Source organism: Embiotoca jacksoni, unplaced genomic scaffold, assembly GCF_022577435.1.
Source record: "Embiotoca jacksoni isolate LCO1_2020_lvr unplaced genomic scaffold, fEmbJac1.0.p SCAF_16, whole genome shotgun sequence".
Taxonomy (NCBI): Eukaryota; Metazoa; Chordata; class Actinopteri; family Embiotocidae; genus Embiotoca; species Embiotoca jacksoni.
In genome coordinates, this window is record NW_027185296.1 from 4,595,843 (window position 1) to 4,620,140 (window position 24,298).

At 41.1% G+C, this 24,298-nt stretch overlaps 1 protein-coding gene across 2 annotated transcripts in view; it reads right to left on the reverse strand.

The window, feature by feature from the left end:
* Nucleotides 1-24,298, reverse strand: part of tle2b (TLE family member 2, transcriptional corepressor b) — a 76,207-nt gene that overhangs the window by 24,944 nt on the left and 26,965 nt on the right. For both annotated transcript variants that reach the window (XM_069150380.1, XM_069150379.1), the window contains exons 4-6: nt 20,674-20,718; nt 2,089-2,151; nt 256-330 (exon numbers count right to left, since the gene is read on the reverse strand). In XM_069150380.1, coding sequence (XP_069006481.1) covers nt 256-330; nt 2,089-2,151; nt 20,674-20,718 — 183 coding nt within the window. The remainder of the gene's footprint in view (nt 1-255; nt 331-2,088; nt 2,152-20,673; nt 20,719-24,298) is intronic.

Sequence of the window (24,298 nt, forward strand, 5' to 3'; positions counted from 1 at the left end):
TGTGTTAATGACGAGCATGCTGTCAAAGGTCACCAGCATTAATGTGTAAAATAATCCTCTGCACAATCAACATCAACAGTTGGAGTATGTATAAGTCACAAACAGTCTTGTTTACGTTCATTTTATTTGGTTATGATCCGTTTTTTAGAACTACACATTTATATATAAATAAATGGAATTCTATTCTTTACACCCTTAGTTGACGTGTTCCTGTGTAGGTGTGTGTGTTTGTGCTGATGAATGGGGGTGACTCACCCCGATAATGGCGTTGAGCTCAGCCATGGTGACCTGCTTGGCCCTCTCCACGGCTTGGACCACCTGTTGCTGGTGCTACACATTCACACACAAGATACATATAAAAACACACACGAACACATTCAACGCCACAGAGAGAAAGTAAAAGAAAAACAGGTTGCATTGTGTTATTATCAAAGCTGTATGTTACTGTGTGTGGTGTAAACATACTATACAGAACAGTATATTGCATGTCAGTAAACAGGAGGAACCATTACATGAACAAAACTTGAGAGAAGGTGTTTTCCAACCAAACTTGGTACAGGGAGAGTAAATATAAATGTCTGGATTGGCCAACCACGCATTCACACAACCCAAACACTGACAAAGTCACACAAACATCCTGCAGCCAGACACGTACACACATATGTGCGCAGTCCCACGGGTCTACGCACACGTACTCAACACCACACTACCTAAAATCTCGACTGTTTACACAAAATCCCAATGTAATCAGTCACGCAAACGCAAATACACGTGTGCGACGGTGCTCGCACACATACACACACACACAGAGGCGCACAGTGTCAATATTGATTGAACCGACAGAGCTGTGACCTTGCTGTCTCCAGGTGGCACGCTCATCAGTGCACGCTCACACTTGCGGACAAAAAGAACTGCGTCTGCAGGCTGGTATCTACACAATCTAGTCGGGTAAAACCCATGCACAGTAAACTCACACACTTAAAACACACTTACACAGTGGAATAAAGCTAATGTAAGGGTTCACGCTCTTTTAACCAGTTTGCTAAGTCAGAGCAAGAACACCATCATATTCAACAACAATAATTCTGCTCCTTTTATTTAGGGTACACTAAGAAGATATAAATTAAAATATAGCTTTAACAAGCGAAAAATGGAAGCAAAACACACAGAACGAGTGGTAATGTTGCTGAACGATATAAGGGCACTTGTAGGGGATGTCTGTATTTAATTGATCGGAATGTTTTGAAAACAATATAATTTATATCTCTTAAAGTCACAGAGCTTTTCTTGTGAAACCTTAGTTGGCTCTAAGGACACCTGTGTGAATTTGTCTATTACCAGAAACTTTTGCCCATGAATTGATCATTTAGAATAAAACCAATAAGACCACAAATGTAGCATATGGAGGTAAAAACATGTTCACAAAATAAGATAACATTTTTAGTGACACAAAGAGTAGCTGACCATAAGCTGACAATGGAAGTCCTTTCAAATCAGAAAACTTGCTGTGATCATAAACCAGTAATGTAAATTATAACACTGGTAAATTAGGATGAAAATGTCAGAAATATATACACAGTTCGAGGCCATGACACAATAGGTGATGAGAGTTTTGTTTGGTGAGCTGATTGATTTGAGCCCTGACTTTTATGATGTGCCAAAACTTTGCCATCAAAACAGTGTTTTTTTCTTCAGGACATTTTCACCAATGTGCAATATCTAACTGAATGCACACATTTGGTTTCATTTATCAATTCATAATTAGAAAATAGTTTTGTTTACCGAATATACAATCTAGATGTGTTGATTGATTTGTCCTTTCCTGGGGTCATAAACACAGAGGTTGCAATAAACGGGATCAACCCTTCTGAGGTGACTGACAAGAGAATGCTGAAAGTAAATAAGCTCTGCAATTATCAATATGCATACTCGTGGAATATTTCACACACGTGCTCTGCCACACACACACACACATATATATATATATATATTCAAATTTTTTGATTGACAGGCCTGGGGTGTCTTCCGTTTGTGTGTGTGCATATTTTGCGTATATGTGAAAGTGTGTCTGGCAGCAGTGACACTTACCTCTTGAGAGAGAAAAGGGATGATCTGAGCACAGATGGCACTGAGACGCTTGACAATCTCCGCCTGTGATGAAAAGAGGGAATGAGAGAGAGACAGAAGGAGAGAGAAGGGGATATACTGAATAATCATGTTGCATATTGTAAGATCATAAAGAACACAATGAACACAGAGTGTATGATACACCTTTACAGCACATTAAGCCCTCCTTGCATTTGAACACCTTCCTAATGAGCGAGGAGTTCTGACAGTGAGAACAGCGAGTTCTGACGACTCCATGAGACCGAGGGAGGAAAAATGTGGAGGTGAACGGCAGAGGTGGAAGGGTGGAGGCAGCATTAGAGCTCCAGTCATCATCTAGTCTTTTAGTATCTTCGTACTCTCATTTAGCTCAGCCTCACACACTCGTACCCACTTCAGCCTTCCTCTGTCTCTCACTCTTACTCTCAAACACGCAGAAACATATGAGCGAACAAGCACACATTCACAAAGAGCAGAAACAACCTCGGAGAATTTCTCTCTGAAACTATCCCTCTGTCACAGCCACGCATTTTCAGTGTCACCACATTTGTCCATTTACCTAAAACTCTGTAAATTAAACCAAAAAAAAATACTTTTTCTTTGTCTGGAAATAGTGAATACCATCTCTCTCTTTGATTCTTCACTCACACACATTGCAAAAGCACCCATCTTCAGAGTGACAACACAATATGAGCGCACACACACACAAACACATAAAAACAAAAGCACACACTCTGGCCGTGTCTCTCGTGCGCACATACAAACACACTGAACCTCTGCGGTGTGTCTAATTCTATCTGTCTGAGTGCCCTCAGCCTCATTTTGTTCTCTTCTTCACTCAGCCGTTCTCTCTTTTTCTACAACAGCTCTCACACTGAGCCATTATTACCCTATTCATCCTCTTCCTCCCATTGCTCTTCCTGCTCTCTCTCTCATCTCATCTCCCCTCCCTTGCTTTGTCTGGTTTTCTTCCATCTTTCTATTTTTCTATATTTCCTTTCTCTCATTATAATTTATCCTCCCTCCTTTCCCTCAACTTCCCTTTTTCTGCCTCTATAACATCAGTCGCTCTCATGTATTTTTTTCTTTGCTACTTTCCTGTCACACTTTCCCACAGACGTCGTCACATTTTTTTCAGTTTTCCCTCCTTCTACCTTCCTTTCCTCGCTTTCTCTCTGTATCACCCCATCCTCACTAACACATGTTCCTGGCACTTGAAGATATTGGTGAGGAAGAGAGGAAGACAGCAAACAAGGAAACGGCAGGCAGCGCAGTGACTGACAGGGCTGCATGCACCATCATACAAAGGCTCAAACACACACACACACACACACACACACACACACAAAATCAGCCAGCCTGTCAGTTACAGCCACTCTCATCATGAATTCATAAACAAGCTATCACCAGACACACACAGCTCTGTCCCAAGGACAGGCACAGCCTCATCACATCATGCGCGTGTCAATGTATGCACATGTGTGTAGGTGATTGCGCCTAAGCTCCTCTGTGGATTTGTGTATTCAGGCACCAAGGTTGTCTGTATGTGTTGGGAAAAATCAATTGGATATATATTATTGTGACTGTTTCCAATGTGAAACTGTTACTACATTAAACCCAGGGCAATCACCTTCCTGTGTTCAAGTGGTATGTTTTTTTCCTGAGTCTGCTTGACTGTACTTTATCCTGCTTTGCTCCATTGTGTTCCACTAGATTGCAGCTGGAAATAAAACAAATCCCTCCCATGATGGCAGCCTACATACAGTCATTCTTGACACTGATAATGAGGCCAACAGAACCTAACAATGGTGCACGAGCTGGCCATGTTAGCTTTGTTAACAGGTTAAATGTCTCCTTTAACAAATATATCTGAAGTTCAAGTGTTAGGATTGGGAAAGGTTCTCTTATCTGCCAAACAAATGTCACAATCTGGAAAATTTTATCTGCAAATTACTCAACCCTGATAGAGGTTTTACACTGTCTTACTGTACAAAAAAAAAAAAAAAAAAAAAACTTCACAACAAAAGGTAACCAACTGCTGACTGTTGATTTGTGACAAACTGTTAAACTCTTTAAATACAGGGTATACTTTCATTCACTTAAATCCTTCAGTCAGTCTGAATTAATTCTCCTCCTCCAGTTATATTCTCTGCAAATACACCAGATTGCCTCCTACCAAACAACAGGTTGTGCTCAGCCCACAGATCAATTCAGATGACCCGGCTCAGATTTGGCCTGCAAAAAGCCAGTCTGACAGGACTGATGCTGGACCGTATGTCTGAACCGAATAGACTCTGGCAGAAGTGACCCGAACATGGCTGCTCTACCGAGCTGCTTTCATTTACTGTTTCTAAGGGGAGTCAATACCTCTGATCGAAAGCTATACAAATAAACTTAACTGGATATAACAGAAGATGAAAGAGCAGAGCAGAAATAAACGGCACGAAAAATGACATTTTGCTGGGAAACTTGAATGATTTAAAAAAAAATACATTCTGCGTTACAAAGGAGAAAAGATCCGCTTTGACAACTAAATGTTATCCAGGAACGAAATAAATTTACTCAAACAAGCACTGAAATGATGGGTTAATTAACTAATGGATTTCCAAGTGACCAGTTCTAAATCTGATATTGATTAACTAATTGATTATTGATTTCAGCCACATACAGTATTACAATCAGGTATTTACCTGCGTAATAAACTAATATTAAACTGTAATACCTAAGCTGTAACACACTGAAGATATGTTAAGATTAACATCCACTTCAGTGTTTCATTTGGGAGAAATGTTTTGGGTTTTGACAATCTATTATACTATAGGAAGGTACCATGCCACAGTCTGAACGTGTTATGAGCGAAAGACACCAATCAACCAATGGGTTTTACAACTGAATAAAAGTGAACTGGGCTGAAGCGGTCCAAGCCAGGCCAGGTGTCAGAAACAACACACCACGGTCTCATTCCACAGCCTGGCCAAAGCACAGCCACCAGGGAGTACTGGCAAAGACTGGCCGGATGGAGGGATGAATGGATGGGCAGATACAAAGGGAGAAAGAGGGGGCTGGTCAATAAACACCTGAGGGCAGTTACTCTGCCAACTGGCATGGAAACAGATAGAGACACAGAGTGAGGCTTTGCATGAAACAGAGATAAAATATAGGTGAGGGAGGAAAAAAAAGTACATAACTTTTCAATTAGAAGAGCAAAAAATGCCCCAAAATATTCTTCATAACAGAAAAATAGATGGAGGGAGGGAAATTGGGGGATGAGAAAGCAATGAAGACAGGGAAGAAGAAGTGAATCACAGGACAAGGACAGTCTGTTCCAGAGGCTGTGGTGAATATCAGCCTGTCAGAGCCTGAGGGACACACGCACGCACACACACAGGTGCGTGCACACAAACACACACATTAGAGGGAGTGTACATATCACGCACACAAACAAACACACACACACACAGTGGTGGCAATACGCTCAGACTTGCCATCTCGTCAGATCATTGACAGGATGATAATTACAACCAGCAAAGCATTTATATGATCACTGTGCCTTGTTGCTGCATAATAATCCAACCTGCGATGTGTAAAAGATAACAGACAGTATGACACTATTATACGTTTCAAAATATTAAATACCTATACCAATGCAGACAGCCGCTTTCTGCACTGATTTGATATCTCATGTGGTCAAGTCGACTAAAGTCCACCTGCAAACCACATGAAAGAGATGGATATAATAATATAATACTCCAACTCTCCAGAGACTACTTGAAAAACCAGAAGACTGCCAACGACACACTCCACTGATTTATTTCAAATGTTCACGAAGAGCGACAGACTGAATGACAGCCAGTAAGAAGAGATCTCTGCAGTTTAGCAGAAGAAGAGAGTTGAATAAATGAGTTCAACTTTGAGAAAACAGAGCAGTGAAGTTGAAGCCTATCAAAAGGGGTGTATTCACCTCATGTTTTTCCTCTTGTATAAGAATTCTTTTGACTTCAGCTCTTTTGTCTGTAAAAATGTTCAGAAAAGTTGTGTAGCTGTAGCTATAAAAACATTTCCCTGTAGAGTACCATGTGCTCCAGTCTACTGTATTATACAGTGAAAGTATACAAATAAGAATAAAGCACAGAGGACAATAACTGGGACAGTATGGACCCTTTGAGAGGTTTTAATACGAGTACATTTCAAACATAGATACGATCAAAAAATGTAATTTTTCATTTATTAACCATTAACCAAGCCACTACAACTGACTATAATTTGTGTATCTTTGTGATAAATTTCCACAAACTGATGCAGATATGCAACAAAAACCACACTGCACACAGTAATGAGAATAGATCCAGTGTATGTTTGTGTGTGAATGGGGCTTATGAGTGAGTGTGCCGTTTGTGTTCCCAAACACGCGATTACGGATGGAAAAACACTGGTTATATCACGGCAAAGCACAAGAGCTGTATCTGAATTGTAAGGAACGACACAAAGTAAACAGCTTAAATACAAGTAACTGCTGCAGATGGGAACGTGTGCTAAAAGAAAAGACAACATTTTCTAGACCAGAAGTGAGATTTTTTTAGATTCTACAGTATTTTTGTAGTAAGTGGCCAGCAGTAGATGATGTGACGCCATGAAGGAAAACATACTTCGAATTCAAACATACAGTGAAGGTCATTAGTGTCACAGCAATAAATTCTTCCTATTGCCCGATTTTTTTGCACCTGCATTCACCTGTCTGTCAGGAGGAAGGTGAAAAAGAGGCAACGGGGGCAGTTCCCACACCGACATTCAACTCAGTGGACCAGAATGCAGAGACAAAAGTTTTGCTTTGCGTAAGAGGTGTAATTCTCAGTGTTTGACTGGAAAAAAAAACTAATTCTCCTGCACTTACTTTGCAATTGCTATCACTATTGCTGCTGCTCTCTCCACCCACATGTTTAACCCACAGCTCAAATGCAACACATTGCTGCCTGTTCTGCAAAGGCTGTCAAAAGGCATTCTGGGAAATGTAGAAAATTACTAACTAAAGTAGAAACATTCGAGACAGGTGGGTAGATGAGGCAGTGGGCATTCTAAAAAAGAAAATGATAACCTTCACAAAATAAGTCATCACAGACTGATTGTTGCCTTTAAATAGTGAGGCAGAATCTGACAAAGAATCTGACAAAGCTTGTCCCATAGGGACAGGGTGTTATTGGAGCAGGATCGTTTTCTTCCAATGACAAGGCGTCCTGTGTTGTGTAACTGCAGCATATTGGCAAGCTGGTAAGAGGTAAAACGTGATATATGGAGGCTCATATGTAATACCTTTCTAATGAAGACCAGACAAACTCAAATGGAGGGATGAATCGACAGAAAACAAACTCAAGTTTCTTCCTCGCACACTTTTCACTCTTGACATTAGAGCAAACTTGAACTGGAACAACGGGGAAGCCACTTCCCTGTGAAAGATCAGCATTGTGTTTGGTCTCCCAGCATGACGCCGAGCAACAGTGACCGCGTTCATCTTGCCAATAAAGCTCGGTGAATTTGAATGTGATGAGCGTGGGTTGAGATTGGCACGGGAGGAGGAAGATGGTGCCCAGTGTGCTCTGGCACTGCCAGCTGTGCCAGCCTCCGAGTCCCACTATGGCTGAGCACGCCAGCTTCGTGTGTGTGTGTGTGAGTCAATGTGTGCGAGTGATACCCCTCTACTCACACTAATTGCTCTCAACAAAAATCTCTGCCATCTCTCCAAGCTCCTGTTCTGTTCCTATTCCTCACACGTCTTCTCTGCTTGGAACTGGAATAGTTGGTGGTTCGAATCTTTGGATGCAGGTTGGCTAAAAGAAGCAACCATTGGGCAAAGCATTCAACCTCCAAATGCAGAGGAGATCAGGCAACCTTAAAGCGAACGCAATCCACAGAGGGAATTCATACATGATGTTAACAAAAAACACAACGCATACCAAGTCAACTTTCCCTTGATTGGAAAAAAAAAAAGGTTTTACAAAATGGTTTTGTGGTGACAAGAAGAGTGCTGAGGCTCTGCCCCTTGCACTTTGTATGACCGGTGGCTCACAGTGTTGGGAATCCAAAACTAAAGCAGCAATAGGCAAGTTAACACACTCCAAAACTCTCCACCTCTCTCTGCGCTGCCTTCGTATCGCTCCACTCAGCCTCTCGCACCAAATTTTTTTTTTATCACTCTAAACAAAGGGACGGTGCTCACAGACCCATTATTATAAAAATTAGAATTTTGAATTGTCAAAATTAATCAATAATTTTGCCTATTGGAGCTTTAAAACTTATTTTACTGTTGTTCTTTTCTCAAGTTGTCAAAGCTACAAATAAATGCCTCAAAATGTGAAATATCTGTGCGAAGATTTGTACAATCTTGGAAGTGAGTATGTTATAATGCTTCAAAATCGACATCAACTAACCCGTTGCAATAGCAGTCACAGCTGTGTCCGAAGTCGCTTCAACACTCAAATAGAGCAAAAACAACTGGTCGATTTATTAATTATTTGATTAACAGCAATAATGAGGGAAAATAATAACTGATTACCTGTTGAATATTTTTTAATTTCTGCTTCTCAATTGTGAGTATTTTCTCATTTTCATTACGTTATGTGACATGAAACTGTATATTGTGGAGTATGCATTAGCATCATTTTGCATCTTCGCAGACAGCTGTGGTGTTTAGTTACTTTAACAATTACATCTAAAAAGCTTTTTCTTTTTAGGAAAAGAAGTGAACATGCTATGAAGTGATTTTTGACAGCCTTACTACTGTACATCCTATAGGAACTGGTATTTTGTGCATAAGGCTGCACAATACCCTCACTTATTTTAAAGAGTCGGTGGGCGTGCACATATCTCACACACACACACACACACACAGAGTTTATCTCTGTCCCCTGCCCTCTAATTGAGGCCGCTCTCCCCTCTGTGAACTGCTTAAGGTAAATATTTGGAACCCACTGATTGGGGTTGCAGACACAGAGCAGTTCAATGAGAACAACCATTCCTGCTTCCTTTCTTTCAGCACCCCCACCTCATGCCTTTTTCCCCTCTTTTTCTCCGTGCAATCAGCCTTCTTCTTTCTTTATTCTGCTGCCTCATTTTTCCACTCCTACAGTGTCTCCCTCTTTCTTTCTCTGTGTCCTCTCGATCTATTTTCCCTCAGTGCACTTGGCCTTGCACTTTTGCTCTCTCTCTGCCCTCTTTCTCATTCTCTCTCATTTCTCTCTCCATCTCTCTGCCCTGCTTCCCCCCCGCTACCCTCCCTCTCTTTTCTTGCTCAGTCTTGTTTTTTCCTCTCTAGGCTCTCTCTCTCTCTCTCTCTCTCTCTCTCTCTCTCTCCTCTGGGCAGCGTGCCAGCTCCTCTTCCCTGGCGCTGAGCCAACTCCTCTCCTCCCCTTCGCCGCCTCCTCCTCCTCGCCTCCCTCCCTTCCTCTATCCCCCTTGCCTCTGATTGATGGCCCCTCTATTCTGGAAGGAGAGGAAGGGAAACAGAGAAAGAGAGAGAGTGGAAAGGAGAGCAGCAAAGCACACACCAGCAGCAACGTACACACACACATTCATAAAAACACTAAAAGGCACACGCACACACGCACACACGCACACACGCGCGCGCGTGCACCCTCACGTGCACACGTATACAGCCACACGTGAAAGCCACCACAAACAGCGCACACACACACACACACACTAAGCAAAAAGGGCACACACAGAAAACCAATCCAAACAAAGCAGAATAGAGCACACATACACAGCTGTGTGCAGAGCAAGCAACCTCCCAGCATGAGACCAACAAGCACACACACACACACAAAGACACTGATTCAACCTTCAGTGCAGAACCAATACAAGATAGGCAGCGGACCAGGCAGCAGAAACATTTAGAATGAAAAATACAGACAGACAGCTCACTTCGACTCTCTCTCACACACACACACACACACACACAGGTCCAACACGGATAGAAACATGGACTCGCACAAACACACATATATGGATGTAAGAACAAAGATGCGTGGTGCCAACACATGCTTCTGTAATTTACACATGCTGAACACCAACGCGCACACACACACACACACTCAGGGATGGAAATACAATGAGATACAGAATCTGTGCCTCACTGTTGGGACTGCAGTTTGATAGTTTTCTAGATCTCTCTCTCTCTTGCTGACTATTATACACTCAGCCATTAGTCATATTCACACTGTGCCAGCTCACCAGCTTGCATTAACAGACTGCATACGGCTTCAAACTCATGTCGTCCGCAATGCAATCAGACACAAAGTAGCCAGAGTAGCAAAGCTGGCTGCACAGCATGAATGCATTAAAACATTCAAAGCTGAGCACTGACACACACACACACGAACATGAATGAATGTTGTTGTTATGATACATCTCATTGTTGTTTGTGTCTGAGAGAATCTTCAACGTGCACACTATGGTGCAGGACAACACAGTCACTCATATCTGCTTTACTGCCACAGGCAGTGCTTGAATTGGGCCAACACAGTCTGCCTGCTGTAACATCTCATTTTTGTCCACATCAGTAATCACGCGGACCTGCCTCCACTGGGATGCGGTGCCACGCAGTTAAACGTATTAGTATCGGACGTAAAATTTGACCGACCGGAAACTTTCTTGGAGAAAATAGATTCAAAACCCCCCCCCCAAAAAAAAGCTTCCACCTCTGATGAAACTCCATAAACTAAAGAGAGGTCCTCACTGAAATCAGCTGTCGCTGCAGCTTTCTCCTGTTGCTAAGCTCAGCTGCTTGCTTACTGCAGCACAAATCACACCACGGGTCCAGGTGGTATTATCTAGGATAACACTGAGCACCCCTGCTGCACGGTCACACTCTGTACGTATATCAAGATGACATTTCATTTGTGAGTAACACACCCCATACATAACGGGCTTACCTATAGTGACAGACGTCATTATTGTAATCACTCCTGAGGCACTTTTTCATCATCTTTAACCTAACAAAACCTAAGACTCTACAGCCATGCTTAGCAGCATTGTAATCAGTACGTCGTCAACACTATGCTTTATGCTGAAAGTTAACATCCGCATGCTGACATGCTAATGTTTGGAAATGATCTTAGATTAAATGAGATTTTATACTTTAGCTGTATAAAAAGTACATTTTAAACTGATGGGATTAACTCTACAGGTAAGTATCTGACAAAACATGGGTGCTAGACAAAAAGATAAAGAATCATCCTGCAGGATACCTAATTCCATCAAATTACGTCTAATTATTGTTGAGATATTTTATCCATATTCACAAATGTGATGACTGGCAGACGGACAGTGCTGTTAGCATGGCTAAAAAACATTTTTCCTGTAGATATAAACATCCAACTATAAATGAAATTTACTATCTAATCATTTCAAAATTGAACACAGTCCTATTATCTTCAGGAGTGTCCTTTCAGACAGCAATAGATTTTGTACTGGAGACCTATTTGTTCCAATTAAAACATCAGCCACAGATCATGGTAGCACCTGCAGTAACTTTCACATACATGTACACATGTCTCTCTCTCACTCACACACACACACACACACACACACTCACTCTCTCTCTCTCTCACACACACACACTACAGTCTCTGAAGCTACTCCAATCTCCTCTGAGTGACAAAGCTATTACGCTAAAAGGCTAGCTCCCAGGGAATTTAATCAGTCGTTCCTCTCTCTCATCTCATCTTCCTCTCTTTTTTCCACTGTTATTCTTTCTCTTATATTCTATATCATTTCTAAAGGGTTATATCACACACCCTCTCTCTTCATGCCTCATTATTCACAAATGAGCTCTGTTACACATGTATACAAAGGCATACACACTCGGTTTGAAGAGGGAGTGAAAGAAGGAAAGAGAGGGAGAGACATCAAAGACAGACACACACACACACTACAACATGTGAAAAGAGGGAGTGCATACACCACTGATCGGAGAGAGTGCAAACACACCATAAACACACAGACACAAAGTCATTTGACCTCCCCAAAGCCTGTTCTAGATGACCCATATATGCGGTCTCATCTTAAACCATCCCTTTAAATAAAACAAGTTTCAAAAAAATATATCAAACCACAACCCTGGGATTTCGGACTGACTGGGTGGTGGGACTGAAAGAGTAAAATACGAGGCATAGGAGATGGAAAGAGTGAGACTGAGAAAGAAAAGGGGGGAAAGGCAGAGAAGCCCAATCCTATTATGAACCAAGGCGGTGAGTTGAAAATGAAGGCATCTCTTGCTCGCACTCTCTCCTTTTCTCATTCTCTTTCACTCTCTCCCCAATGAGATGAGGATTCAGGTCACAACTTCAGCCAAATATACCAATGCATGCGCACTCATACACCGCACACATGTGTACAAACACATGCATAAAAAGACCAGACAGCTCGGGCTAATTAGGCGGGAGGATAAGCGCATGCACACACAAACACTTTTTTTTTTTAACACAACGCAAGCAGATAAACAGTCTCTCATGTGATCTCCCTCTCCTGCTCTCTTAATCTTCCTCAGTCCCTGTTTTATTCATTTTCTCAGTTTTTTTTCTATTCACTTTCCTGTCTTTTTTCCCCCTCAGCCTTTTCCCCTTTCTTTCCTGCTTAATCAAAAATCCAAAGTTGTTTATTCATTGGCTCCTTAGAAATAACAAAAAGTGTTTGCTTTAGAACATGAACTATACATAAAAGAGAGTTAAAAAAAAAAAAAAAAAAAAAGACTGGGCCACTCACTGATTTTCGGTCACACAAAAGGCACTCTCTCACACACACACACACGCACACACGCATACTCCCACACCCTCCGCCTCACGTGTGGTGGTGAAATGAAAGGAGGGAGCAGGAAGGAAGGACAGCCAGCTGCTTCATCTGTCCTCAGGAGTCCACAGGGGAAACAGCCTGGCTGCCGAACATCCTGACTATCAAACACAGACTCCTATAATATCCTGCCTGCTCTGTGAACAGTCTCTTTATCTCGCATTCTGATACAGTATGTAAAGGCTCTATACAAAGACTGCTTATAACATCCTGTCTATAGTGTGTGAATCTGGCCTTCTTTCCTGTAGTTCTCTTTATTGTGCAGTAAATATTGTTGAAGCTTTACTGAAATGTTACAGCTTCACTGTATACTTCACGGACTTGTAAATATTTCTGAGCATCATCCTTAAGTTCAGAACCAAAAGAGAAACTCTGTCTTCTGCGAGAACCCAGGCTACCAAGCATTCTGCTATTTAATGTAATAATTTAACCAGTATGCTGGGTTTTATGTTTGGCTTGACCAATTCTCTGCTGCTAATTTCCAGGCTTTTATCTCATGCTGTCATTATCCTAAATGGCTTTAAATTAGTAACCCGATAGGGGTCCACTATCCAGCTCAAGGGCACCCTGACACCTTTCACTAATGTGATGCTCTCTCTCTCTCTCACCACTTGGCCACCTTTCTGCCTGTACAAATTTTAATGGAGGATATTTAAAAACATACCTGACATTGAAGGAATTTCATCTCTGGGCCATTTACACTGTACATGTATTATTCCCATTTCGTCCGGATACTTGCTGACTAAGTTTTATTCATGATCAGAATGTGTGACATAACTGTCAAACTGCACAGTGTTTCATTCAAGGTTAAAAAAAAAAAAAGTGTAGAAAAACAAAAGTGGGACTTTGCATTGCTCAAAAAAAGAATGCAAAGTATGAGACACTTAGCGGAAGAGTAACTTCAGTGTAAAAGACATAATGGGACACCAAAATTAGGGCATTACCACACTAAAATTATAATTTAACGCCAGCTGAATCTGAATGAGATCGTCTGACTCACTGAGTCTCACTTAAACTGATTTTTTTTTTTTTTATAGGATTTGCACATGTTTCTCTAAATGTAAGACAACCATCATGCTGTAAAGGCTGAACATGACGCTCATCGATAAGACAGTTTGTCATTCGTTTTAACAAAGAGCAGTGAGAAGTATTTAGTGTCTGTCTTTTTTGTTTCTTTCCTCATCAATATTTTTTAACAGATCAGTCTTTTGTCATATGTGTGTGTGTGTGTGAGAGAGAGAATGTGTACAGTACAAGTAGAGTATTTTTTTTTTTTTAAATACATTTTCAAACTGGATATTAGGTTATTGTGTCCACTGTGTGTTGTGCAGTATTTGAGTTAGTTAAGTACTTAAATTAAAAAAAAAACATGCACTCTATTCTCATCTTAAAGTACCCTGTTTTCTTTGTAAATTCACATGCACTAACAACCAAGAAGGCTATCACCTTATAGCATGAACTATTATGGAAATTCAGCTATGACCCAGCTTTTAACTACACAGTCCCCTCCAGGTTCCTGCTGTTTAATCCCTGATTAACTACCCTTGTTGCCCAGTAGCCTTGTTTCCTACCATCATGTTCTGTCAGGCTACTAAAATGCAAACACATTCACTTTGTTTCGACCCCACGGTTTCCCAACATCAAAAATTTCACCAGCCAACCTAAAATTGACATCACAGCTCAATCTTTAACCCTCTATAAAAGCAGCACATCATGGATTTCAAGCAGTCAACCATGCAGGTTCGACACAGAAAGGCTGCTACTTGCCTCCCTGGGATATTGATTTCTAAATAAATCAGACAGACATTTATACACACCTAAAAGCGGTAATCATTGTACATGCATAATCATAATGAATTAAGATGACCAAGTCATCCAAATTGGTGTCAAAAGACAGGATTTTCCTGTTTCCAGTGATATGATTGTGAAATGAAAGTAGAGGAGGAGTGCAGCGGCATGATGCAATATATACTGAGACCATGTGTGTTTCATGCTTTGCCGTTTCCTTTCCAGGTACATTTAAGAGTGTAATGTGTGCTGTTTATTTCTTACGATGCACGTACTGTACAGTGGCAGTCTAAAAATGAACCCCTAAAGTCATCGGACTGTTTTTTGTGATGCACTGTCAGATCCCAGCCCACTCCTAGAGAAACACTTGCACAGGCAGCTATTGAAATGCTGCCACAGTAACTTCCCTGCTGGCCTCGGGCTTCTTCAGGGGGACACTATCCCAGCAATAAAATAATGGACCTTACTGCTGAAATCGCAAATTACCTCTGAAACTGGGGTGTGTCAGGAGTCACACTGCACTACCAAACAGAGGAAAGACTTATGTTAGCATTTGTAACTAAACTATAGACAAACACGTTTACAATTTAGTGTCACTTTAAAAGATGCAGTCTTTGTTGAGAGCAATGAATTTCTTAGTTCCAAGCAGCATAAGCCAGCTCTGTTCAACTGTCATTATAGGGTCATATACAATATGTGCAAATTTTGTATTGGTATTGAGTAATGGAAAATGATGTCTGCTGCATGCACTTGAGCATACCAGAAAACAAAGCATCATAGTTTTGATACTGATCCTGCTACAGATGCACATTTAACTGTGAAACTGAACATTACAACTTTAGTTTGCTAAAGGTTTAATGGTCCTGGACACACACAGGTGTTTTAATCACTGACTGATTAGACCTCTGGTCAGGCTTAAGATGGACATTCTGTGATGTTACAAAACCTAGTGTACCAATTACACAGAGCAGCAAAACTAAATTGACACTTTACAACTGCAGGATGTATCTGTGTGTCTAAAAACCGAGTGGATCTCTTTTTCATGCCACACTGCAAGCATTAATTTTTATTTTTATTTTATTTTTTTTATGCGAGACAAAGACAGTGAACAATGAAGCAATAGAAAAATTGCATGCACTGATATTCTTATTGAATAAACATGCTTGTTAATTGCTGCTAGCATTGGTGTTTCTGTGTTTGGGCTCGTTCAAGTCTACTACATTTGGGATCAGGTCTAATTAGACGTAGTATATATTCAGATTTAGTCTGACTATCTTGTGGGTTATTTGTGTATTACTTTCACACATGAAGTTCAGGCAGGTTTCAGAAAAAAAAGTTTGGACCACTAATGTCTTCTGCCTTAAACGTCCTAAAAAGTACACAATGTTAATTGTAGTTATGAATATTTAGCTGCTATTTAGTGCTGCTGTGTGTGTGTCCTCTTGCAACTGCAGCTGAGGGCTCTATCTATCATATTTACTTCCTGCCTTCCAAATTTTCCCAGGGTGCATTCTGGTCCCGAGCTTTTTGGCTGCTGCTGCCTTTTTCTAAACACAAGTTTAACAAAGCTTGTGTTCCTCATCAACTCCTGCCATCATCCTATCATCCTGCTGCTGGAATAAACTGTGAATACAAAACAAGCGGCAACCAACAGTGATATCACAAATTGGTTAGTGAACTGCACTTAGTGAACTGCCGTTATGAAGCCTGGAGTCTGGCTGTTGCCATCTTGTTAGTTCGGAGCGGTTTGGAGCCAGAAGTGACCATATTTGACAAGATGGGCAGGACCGAGCAGTGGATCTGACTCGATCGGATTAGAAACCTGAGGACACTACAGCCCGCCCACCTATAGCAGAAACCTGACTGCACCTAGGCCGGTCAATCAAACAGACATGCTCCCAAAAACACAGCTTTTTGAGGCCAAATTTGTAATTAACGATGGGATTATTTTTAGATGGACCACCGTGAAACTAATAAGAAGGAGCGACTTTTGCAAATAACACCAAAATAACTCGTGGAAAAAAATTCATTGATTTAGTATTTCATAAAAGAAGTTGAATGGGAGTCTATGGAGCCAGAGCTTCTATGGAGTCAACCCCTAGCATCACTCGGTGGTATTTCAGTTTAAGGCATTTCCACATCGACCATATTTTTCAGTCCCATAAGCTACGTCTACTTTTATATACAGTCTATGTCACAAAAACTAGCTTCAATGCGTGTCCTGTGGCAGCTATTCTGAGCCCGCAGTATATGGCTGAATTACAAAGTCACTGAATATACATGTTGTGCATCTGTACATAGCTGGGGATCCAGGCAATAGCAACCCAGGCCCCAGAAGTGCTATATCAATAAATATAGAACAACCACAGAGAGCAATGTAAAGTCCTTATAGCCTCCCTACATCCTCCCGAGGATACAGCTGGTATATATATATGATATGATAATGGAAGTAAACCTAGAGAGATAATGTGATGGTGAGTGCGTGAATGCGCATGCATGTCACTGTATCCATACAGCTTAGACGAGGAGGGGGGAGATGTTATCTTTTTTGTGCCTTCATATTGTTTAGATACAATCAGAAAAAGAAGGGAGATATAGTGAAAGGGAGGAGGAGAGAAGTTAAAGAGCATGTGGGAAATTTAAAGAGAGGGGGAGAGAGAGATAGGAAGAAAAAAAAAATCAAGAAGCTTGAAGAAAGGGTGGGAAGGCTAGAGATGACTGTTACAGCTCAATTAATGGCGGGACATGAGATGGCCCTACCACTGATAATGACAGAGCGTGCACTACAGAAAGAGACAGAGAGGGGAGAGGCAATGGCAGCGATCTCGACAGGATGTTAGGAGGAAGCTGGAGGGGGGAGGAAGAGGAGGAGGTGGAGAGGAAATAAGAGCAGATACTGTTAAATCTATTCATGATTCATTATTTCTCGCTGCAGCTCAAAGCTCCCCTCCTTCCCTTGATGTCTCCGTCTTTCTGCCCTCCCCGTCGTTCTTCCCTTTTCCCTCCATTGCTTTTCTTGGCTCTCATTTTCATCTCCATCTCTTTCCCCCCCCCTCATCTCTTCTATGAGGTCTTTATCTGCCTCTTCTAAGACTCCATCCTTCCTGTTTACCCTCTCCTCTTTCATCCATTCAATTAATCTATCTCCTATTTTCCGTCTCATCCCTGCTCTCATACTTTTTTCCAACATTAGCGCTCTCTGCCATCTCCCAGGTTTTTTTTTTTTTTTTTCAGTCTCTCTATCTCCCTCACTCTGTCAACTGTCTTTTTCTCTACCATGCTCTCTTTCTTTTTCTTGCACTCATATCTTCAGTCCCAATTTTTCACAAAGATCCTACTTTTTTTTAAACTATCCCACTCACTTTTAGGTCCCCTCTCCATTTGTAGCATCACCTTTTCTATACAACCTCTCATTCTATTGTCCTTGTCCACTTCCTTTAAAAAAAATATATATATATCTTATGCTATCTTACTTCTTACCATTATCTCTTTTTGGATGTCCTTTTTAAAGCAGTTCCCTTTTTTTATTCCATAAAACTCTCTCCGTAACTTCTTTTTATTCTATTTCTGTCCCTTTAAGCTTCTGTGTTTCCTTTTCTATCCATGAAGTCCTCTTTTACTGCCTGACTCACATTTCTCTGTGATTCTCCAACCACATTTTTTCTTATTCCTTTTTACCACCATTCATGTCTTTCTTTTTCCACATTGTGTACTCTTTCTCCCCTTTGCTCAAACATATACTTTTTTACACCTTTCCTCTTTCTCATATTCCCCCTGCTGGCTTTTCTTGTAACCTTGTTCACTGGTTCCTGACACCAGACTGCTTCATACCCTCTTTTTAACTTTCATTCGCCTGACTGCAGCTCTTTGGTCTACCTCTGTCATCCTCACCATCTACCCTTTCATCTCCTCTCCTTCATGCTTCTTATTTTCCACACTCAGCCTTTCGCTGGCCTCCCTCTGTCTCCTCCCCACCTATTCTTCGCCTCCTCCTCTTTTTCCTCCATCTCTCAGAGGTGCAGCCAACACTACAGTCCATTTCTTCTTTTTGGCGACAATAGCTGACAGTCCAGTTTTGCCTGGCTTTGCTGCCAGCCATCCCTCTCTCCCTCTGTCTTTCTTTATCTCTGTTGCTTTCCTGCTGAGTAATAGTTCCTCTTCCTGTGATTTAAGTACAACTTTCACTGCATTTTGCTTGGTAGTTTTGCCAAAATAAATTTTAAATGGATTGTATTAAATGACAAGAAAAGCAAAAGACAATATATTTAGATAGTCAGCGCTTCATTTGTTTTAGGTGTTGTTATCTAAATGTAAAATTTCCCTGTTGAGGACCAATAAAATGCCCTCCTTTTGCTAAGTGATATTATAAACAATCAGTAGTTACAGGTGTAGACATAATACTATTTCATACAAATTTGACATATTGTTTTAACATGTATGTAATGTTCAACTTCTCTCAGTATGAGATGAGTGGTAGCTACTCTGGTGTCTTTCACCACCAGGCTCTCCCTCTTTCGTTTTGTCCGTTTCTCTCGCCCTCTTTCTGATTACTGTTCTGTCAAAAGTTGTGCCTGCTCTGGGGTTTAGAAATCAATCTATCCCATCCATCAGTAAGTTCATTTGCACACATGTGCCTTTTTTTTTTTTTCTTTTTGCCAAAGCACCAATTCCAACACAAACTTCCTTTGGAATTTCCTGCATTTGCACAAGGTTCACATCTTGAGATCCATGAGTCCAAAGCTGAATTTTGTTTTTTTAAATAATGAAGAGCACAAATAATGCTATTTCAGTTTTAAACGCAACATTTGAGATAATTTGAAGTTGTAGCAGAATAATGATTATAAATGAAGATCTGAATCAAGTATGTACACTGCACTCAGTATTTGGACGGAAACCCAGAGTTTGATGTTTCTGTGCTATAATTACCTTGATAGCTAAATGACACAATGATTATGAGGTTAAAGTGCACAGGCTTTAATCTGAAGGCGTTTTACAGATGCTGCTTTCTGAAGGTGTATGCTTGGCGTGCTGGGAGGGGATTGTACAATGTGAGAAAATAACCCCCCTCATGTCAAACATAGAGAGTAGTTAGCATGACAGATGGATATATAGACAGAGGGAGACAAAGGCAGTTATCTTAAAGGAAATGCCATTCATCTGGATAATAATTCTGTCTATCTGCATGGAGCTTTGTCACCACTCTCGAACAGGTTTCACATCTGCCTGTCTTTCTGTGGGCAATTTGACTGTCTTCTTTTCCTGTAGCGTGACCTCGGCAGCAAATTAGCAGCCAGTGTGGGGGAGTGACGAGCAGTCACTGGCTCCTGAGAGCACACACTGCTCATCAGATACATATCCTCATTCAAGAATACTAGGCCTCATCAAGGACAAGTGGAAAATTACACAATTTACACTGACCTTCCTTCACTTGGTTGATTTTACACACCAAACTTTAATACCACATGCTGTCGATGATGGCTAATTGTTGTCGATATGTAATGTCAGTCACCCTCAGTCTGTCATCGCCAGCTCTGTAAAACCTACATTTACCATTGCTATGTTTACCATTTGTACCAGTCACTATTTTTAATTCCCAAATTCACACCTAACCTACTGTAGCCATTGATGGTTTTGCTTCATAACAACCAAACAAAACATATCATAAACCTACACAAACATTTAGTCAACAGGGATCATAAACAAGCAAAATACACTCGTGTGTTTTTGTAGCTTCTCTTTTCATGTGACAGTTCTTGTATTTCAGTGTTGGGCAGTGACCCCGACTAAAATTTATTAAATCAGCCATCCTTTGGCAGGAAATTAGTTTTCGAATTTAGAATTTCCCCCAAAAAAGAAAGTTGTCTCCATGGATACGGCTTTATTACAAGTACAACAGCAAAACTCTGACAATGTGAAGAACTCAAAAACAGTCTTTCTTACCTGTTTGTGCATCTCAATGTTGAGACCGTAGGACATTTCATAGTACTGTGGAGACGAACACAAATGACAGCGCTTCGTTAGCATTTTATTCACTGCAGACATTAACATTCAGTCCTACTTTGTAGCTCCCATTGAACATCTGTTGCTCAGCACAGCCGCATATGTTGCTGTTTGTCACTGTGGTTTTAATGAAAGAAAGAAAAGACAAAACAAAAAGATGGGAAAAAATGGAGAGAGAGAGAGAGAGTGTGTGTGTGTGTGTGTGTGTGTGTGTGTGTGTGTGTGTGTGTGTGTGTGTGTGTGTGTGTAGGTAATGAGGTATTTATGTCTTGGTGTGAGTTATTTGCAATCCCTGTCTAAGCATGTGTGTTTGTCAATGTCAGGGGTTTTTACAGTGGAACTATTTGTGCCAATGCACAACAGCCAAATGAACACGACTCTGTGTGTGTGTGTGTACACTGCATTGTTTTTCCGACTGTGGGAATGTATCTGTGTTCGTGTGCCGACTCACACCTTTACAGGGTATCAGAATAATGAGAGCGCTTGCTATACAATGCCTGTGTGTGTGTGTGTGTGTGTGTGTATATATACACATTTTTGTAATACTGTACAGACACCTTAGTATTAACATGAAATCTTTGCCTGGATATTCTAAGTCAAAACACACAGGAATGTACACCAAACATAATGTGACTGGAGTTTTATCACACTGGCCAAACCACATCTAAAGGAAGATTTGTGACCTCATCCGAGCAGGGTGTACAGTCAGTGTACAGTGTCGCCTCATTCTTAATGAAAACATCCTCCAAACAAGTTGACAAGTCAGTTTACTTTTACTGCTATCTGCCAGCCTCTACACAGACAAGCCCTCTCGGCAGAGGAAAATAAATTGGAGCCCACTAAGCAGCATTTGCTCCTTTGACGTGGGACACAGGAAGTGAAATACAAACGTGTGTAATCAGATTTCATTATCCAAGTCCAAGAGCTTAAACCATCAAACTGATTAATCAATAACTGACTGTTAAATTGATTGACCATATCTTTAATAAGCAATTATTTTAATACTTTGAGAAGAAATGCCATAAAGTTCACTAGTTGCAGCATCTAAAACATTCATTTATGCTCGTTTTTGTAGCCGTCTAGTGAAATGAATATCTTGGAAGATTTATCTGTGAACTGTAGGTCAAACAAAACAAACAATCTGAATAAGTTGCTTTAGTGTGAAGAAACTCTGATGGGCATTGTTTTACTGCAGTCTAACCACCAAATGATGAATTTCTTAATTAAGCAAAATAATTAGTAGACTGATTATTGTGGAAATAATTATTAGTTGTAGCCGTAATACAGATAACGTGTCCATATCACATGTTAATACGAGCTGTAAAGGGGGTCAGCATCACAACACCTCTATGCCGAACATGTCAAGCTCATGTCTGAATGTTTTCTGTCTCTTTGTCCATTTGAACGCAGCACAATAAACATACCTGTACGTGTGTGCTACCACCTCTGCACGTGTGCCCTTCCTAAATATGTGGGTCTCTCTCGTCTGTGTGTGTCAGTAATGTTCCGTAATGGTGTTGGAGACGAGCGGCACACAGACAGAGAGGATCCGTCATGGTGACAAAAGCATCCTCGGCTGCTGGATGAGCAACGCTCTGACTGATGAGAGTGAGACATGCGTCGTCTCTGTGCGTCTCTGTGCGTGTATTCTCTTGCTCATTTTCACTCGATCGCTCTCTTCCCTCCATTTATTCCCCGCCTCATTCAGTCCCTCCCTCTCACTCCAATCTCTATCTCTCAGGCTGTCAGTCCGTCTCCCCTTGCTTCTCTCTAGTTATTCTCTTCCTTCATTCTCTAGATGTCAGATGTTCTTTTGCTCTCCATTTCAGTCTATTTTTCTATTTCCCGTCTCATTTTACTCACTCGCTATCTTTGTCTGTCTATCTCTATTCATGTATGTACCTTTCGATTCAAATTCTAATTCACTTTAGTGCCAGGAACATAATTAACTACAGCATTACCAGATCGCACTGTGCAAGGTTTACTTTTTTTCCCACATATAATGTACAACATTACATATAAGATACGGCAGATCAAATAAAGATCAAAAGAGAGGGGGCTGACTCTGAAGAAGCTCAGTGCAGTTTCATGTGTTGTAACGTTGGTTTTCCCTCAGGCTGTGACACGCTCTTACATATTTTGCCGCTTCAGTGGCAAGGTCAGTTTTTTTCCCCCACCAAGTATATATAAAATTTTAGTCTGTGAGATTGTGTGAAATTCTTGGTATACAAGTTTTAGTTTAGAGAAAAGGAACAACAGCAGAAGAGCTGTGACCAACACTGATAATCCCCATTATGTACAGTTTCCTCTTTTGCTTATATAAAGATGACTCCAATGAATCTGAAATATATGAGCACTGAAGTACACAGATTTTGAATTTAGGAGAAAGATACAAGTGTACAAGCCAAATAAACCTGAGTCGAGGTATAAAAACTGTATCGGGGAAAGAAAAACTGTGATGCATCTTTACCATTTACCTGCCCAGGGCCTTTATGGTGACTGTGTGAATTATTACTCATTTGTCAGGACTAATGGCAAACACATTGCTATCGTAAAGCATTTAGAAAGGAGGTCGGTGGTGGATGAGTAGATAGAGGGATGGTAGACAACAATAAATGTCGGTTCCTCTAAACCCAAATGACCCAGTCCTTAACTAAGTTGTCTTGAAGCCTCGCCGTGACCAAACCTTACACACAATCTCTCCCTGGCTGTGGGCTGCTCCTCCATCGTCACCCTCTTGCCCCGTCTCTCCTTTGCCACCTTCTGCCTCCTGTGCATTCTCTCACACTCTCTCCTGTCAACACCTTCCGTCTTTCTTGCCAATTATCCTTTCTTTCACTTTTTAAAAAAAATCTTCTTTCCCTTTCTCCTCTTCCTCTTTCTCCTCTATCCCTCTCCTGTTTCTAATGTATCACTGTCCCTTACATTCTACTCTCACACTTCCCTTTCCCCTTTTAGTTTCAATCATCTTTCTCGTTTATGTTCTCTCTGTTTCACACACTCTCTCTTCCTATTTTATACTTGGCTCCCTCGCATTGTATATTTGTCCCTGTTGAATGTTATATCTTCGGTATATTTTCTCCTTCCTCTCCCCGTCAAGCTCACCTCCGCTGTGTATTTAGCGCTCCTTTCTTTCATGGACAGACTGGCAAAAAAAAAAAAAAACGTTTTCATGAGCACAAAAAAAAAAAGAACATACGCAATCTTGGAATCCCTTTCACGTGTAAAAATGCAGACATACTTCACAGGAGTAGACAGACCTGAAAACAAACAAATACATTAAAGCCGCACACACACACACACACACACACACACACGAGTAGCTCTTTGTGTTTCTATGTCTGCCTTTCCTCCAGGCCTCTCGACATGAAAGACATGTGACATCTCTCTTTGTTCTCCCTCGTTCTCTCCATCTCTCATCAGCCTCTCTCTTCACCTCTCCATCATTACACCTCTCCTCGGCCCTCCCCATCCTTTTAACTCAATTCCTGTCTGTCTCTCCTTATTAATTCTCCCTCCGTCGCTGCCATCAGCCTCTCCACCTCTCTGTCATTACTCTCCGTTT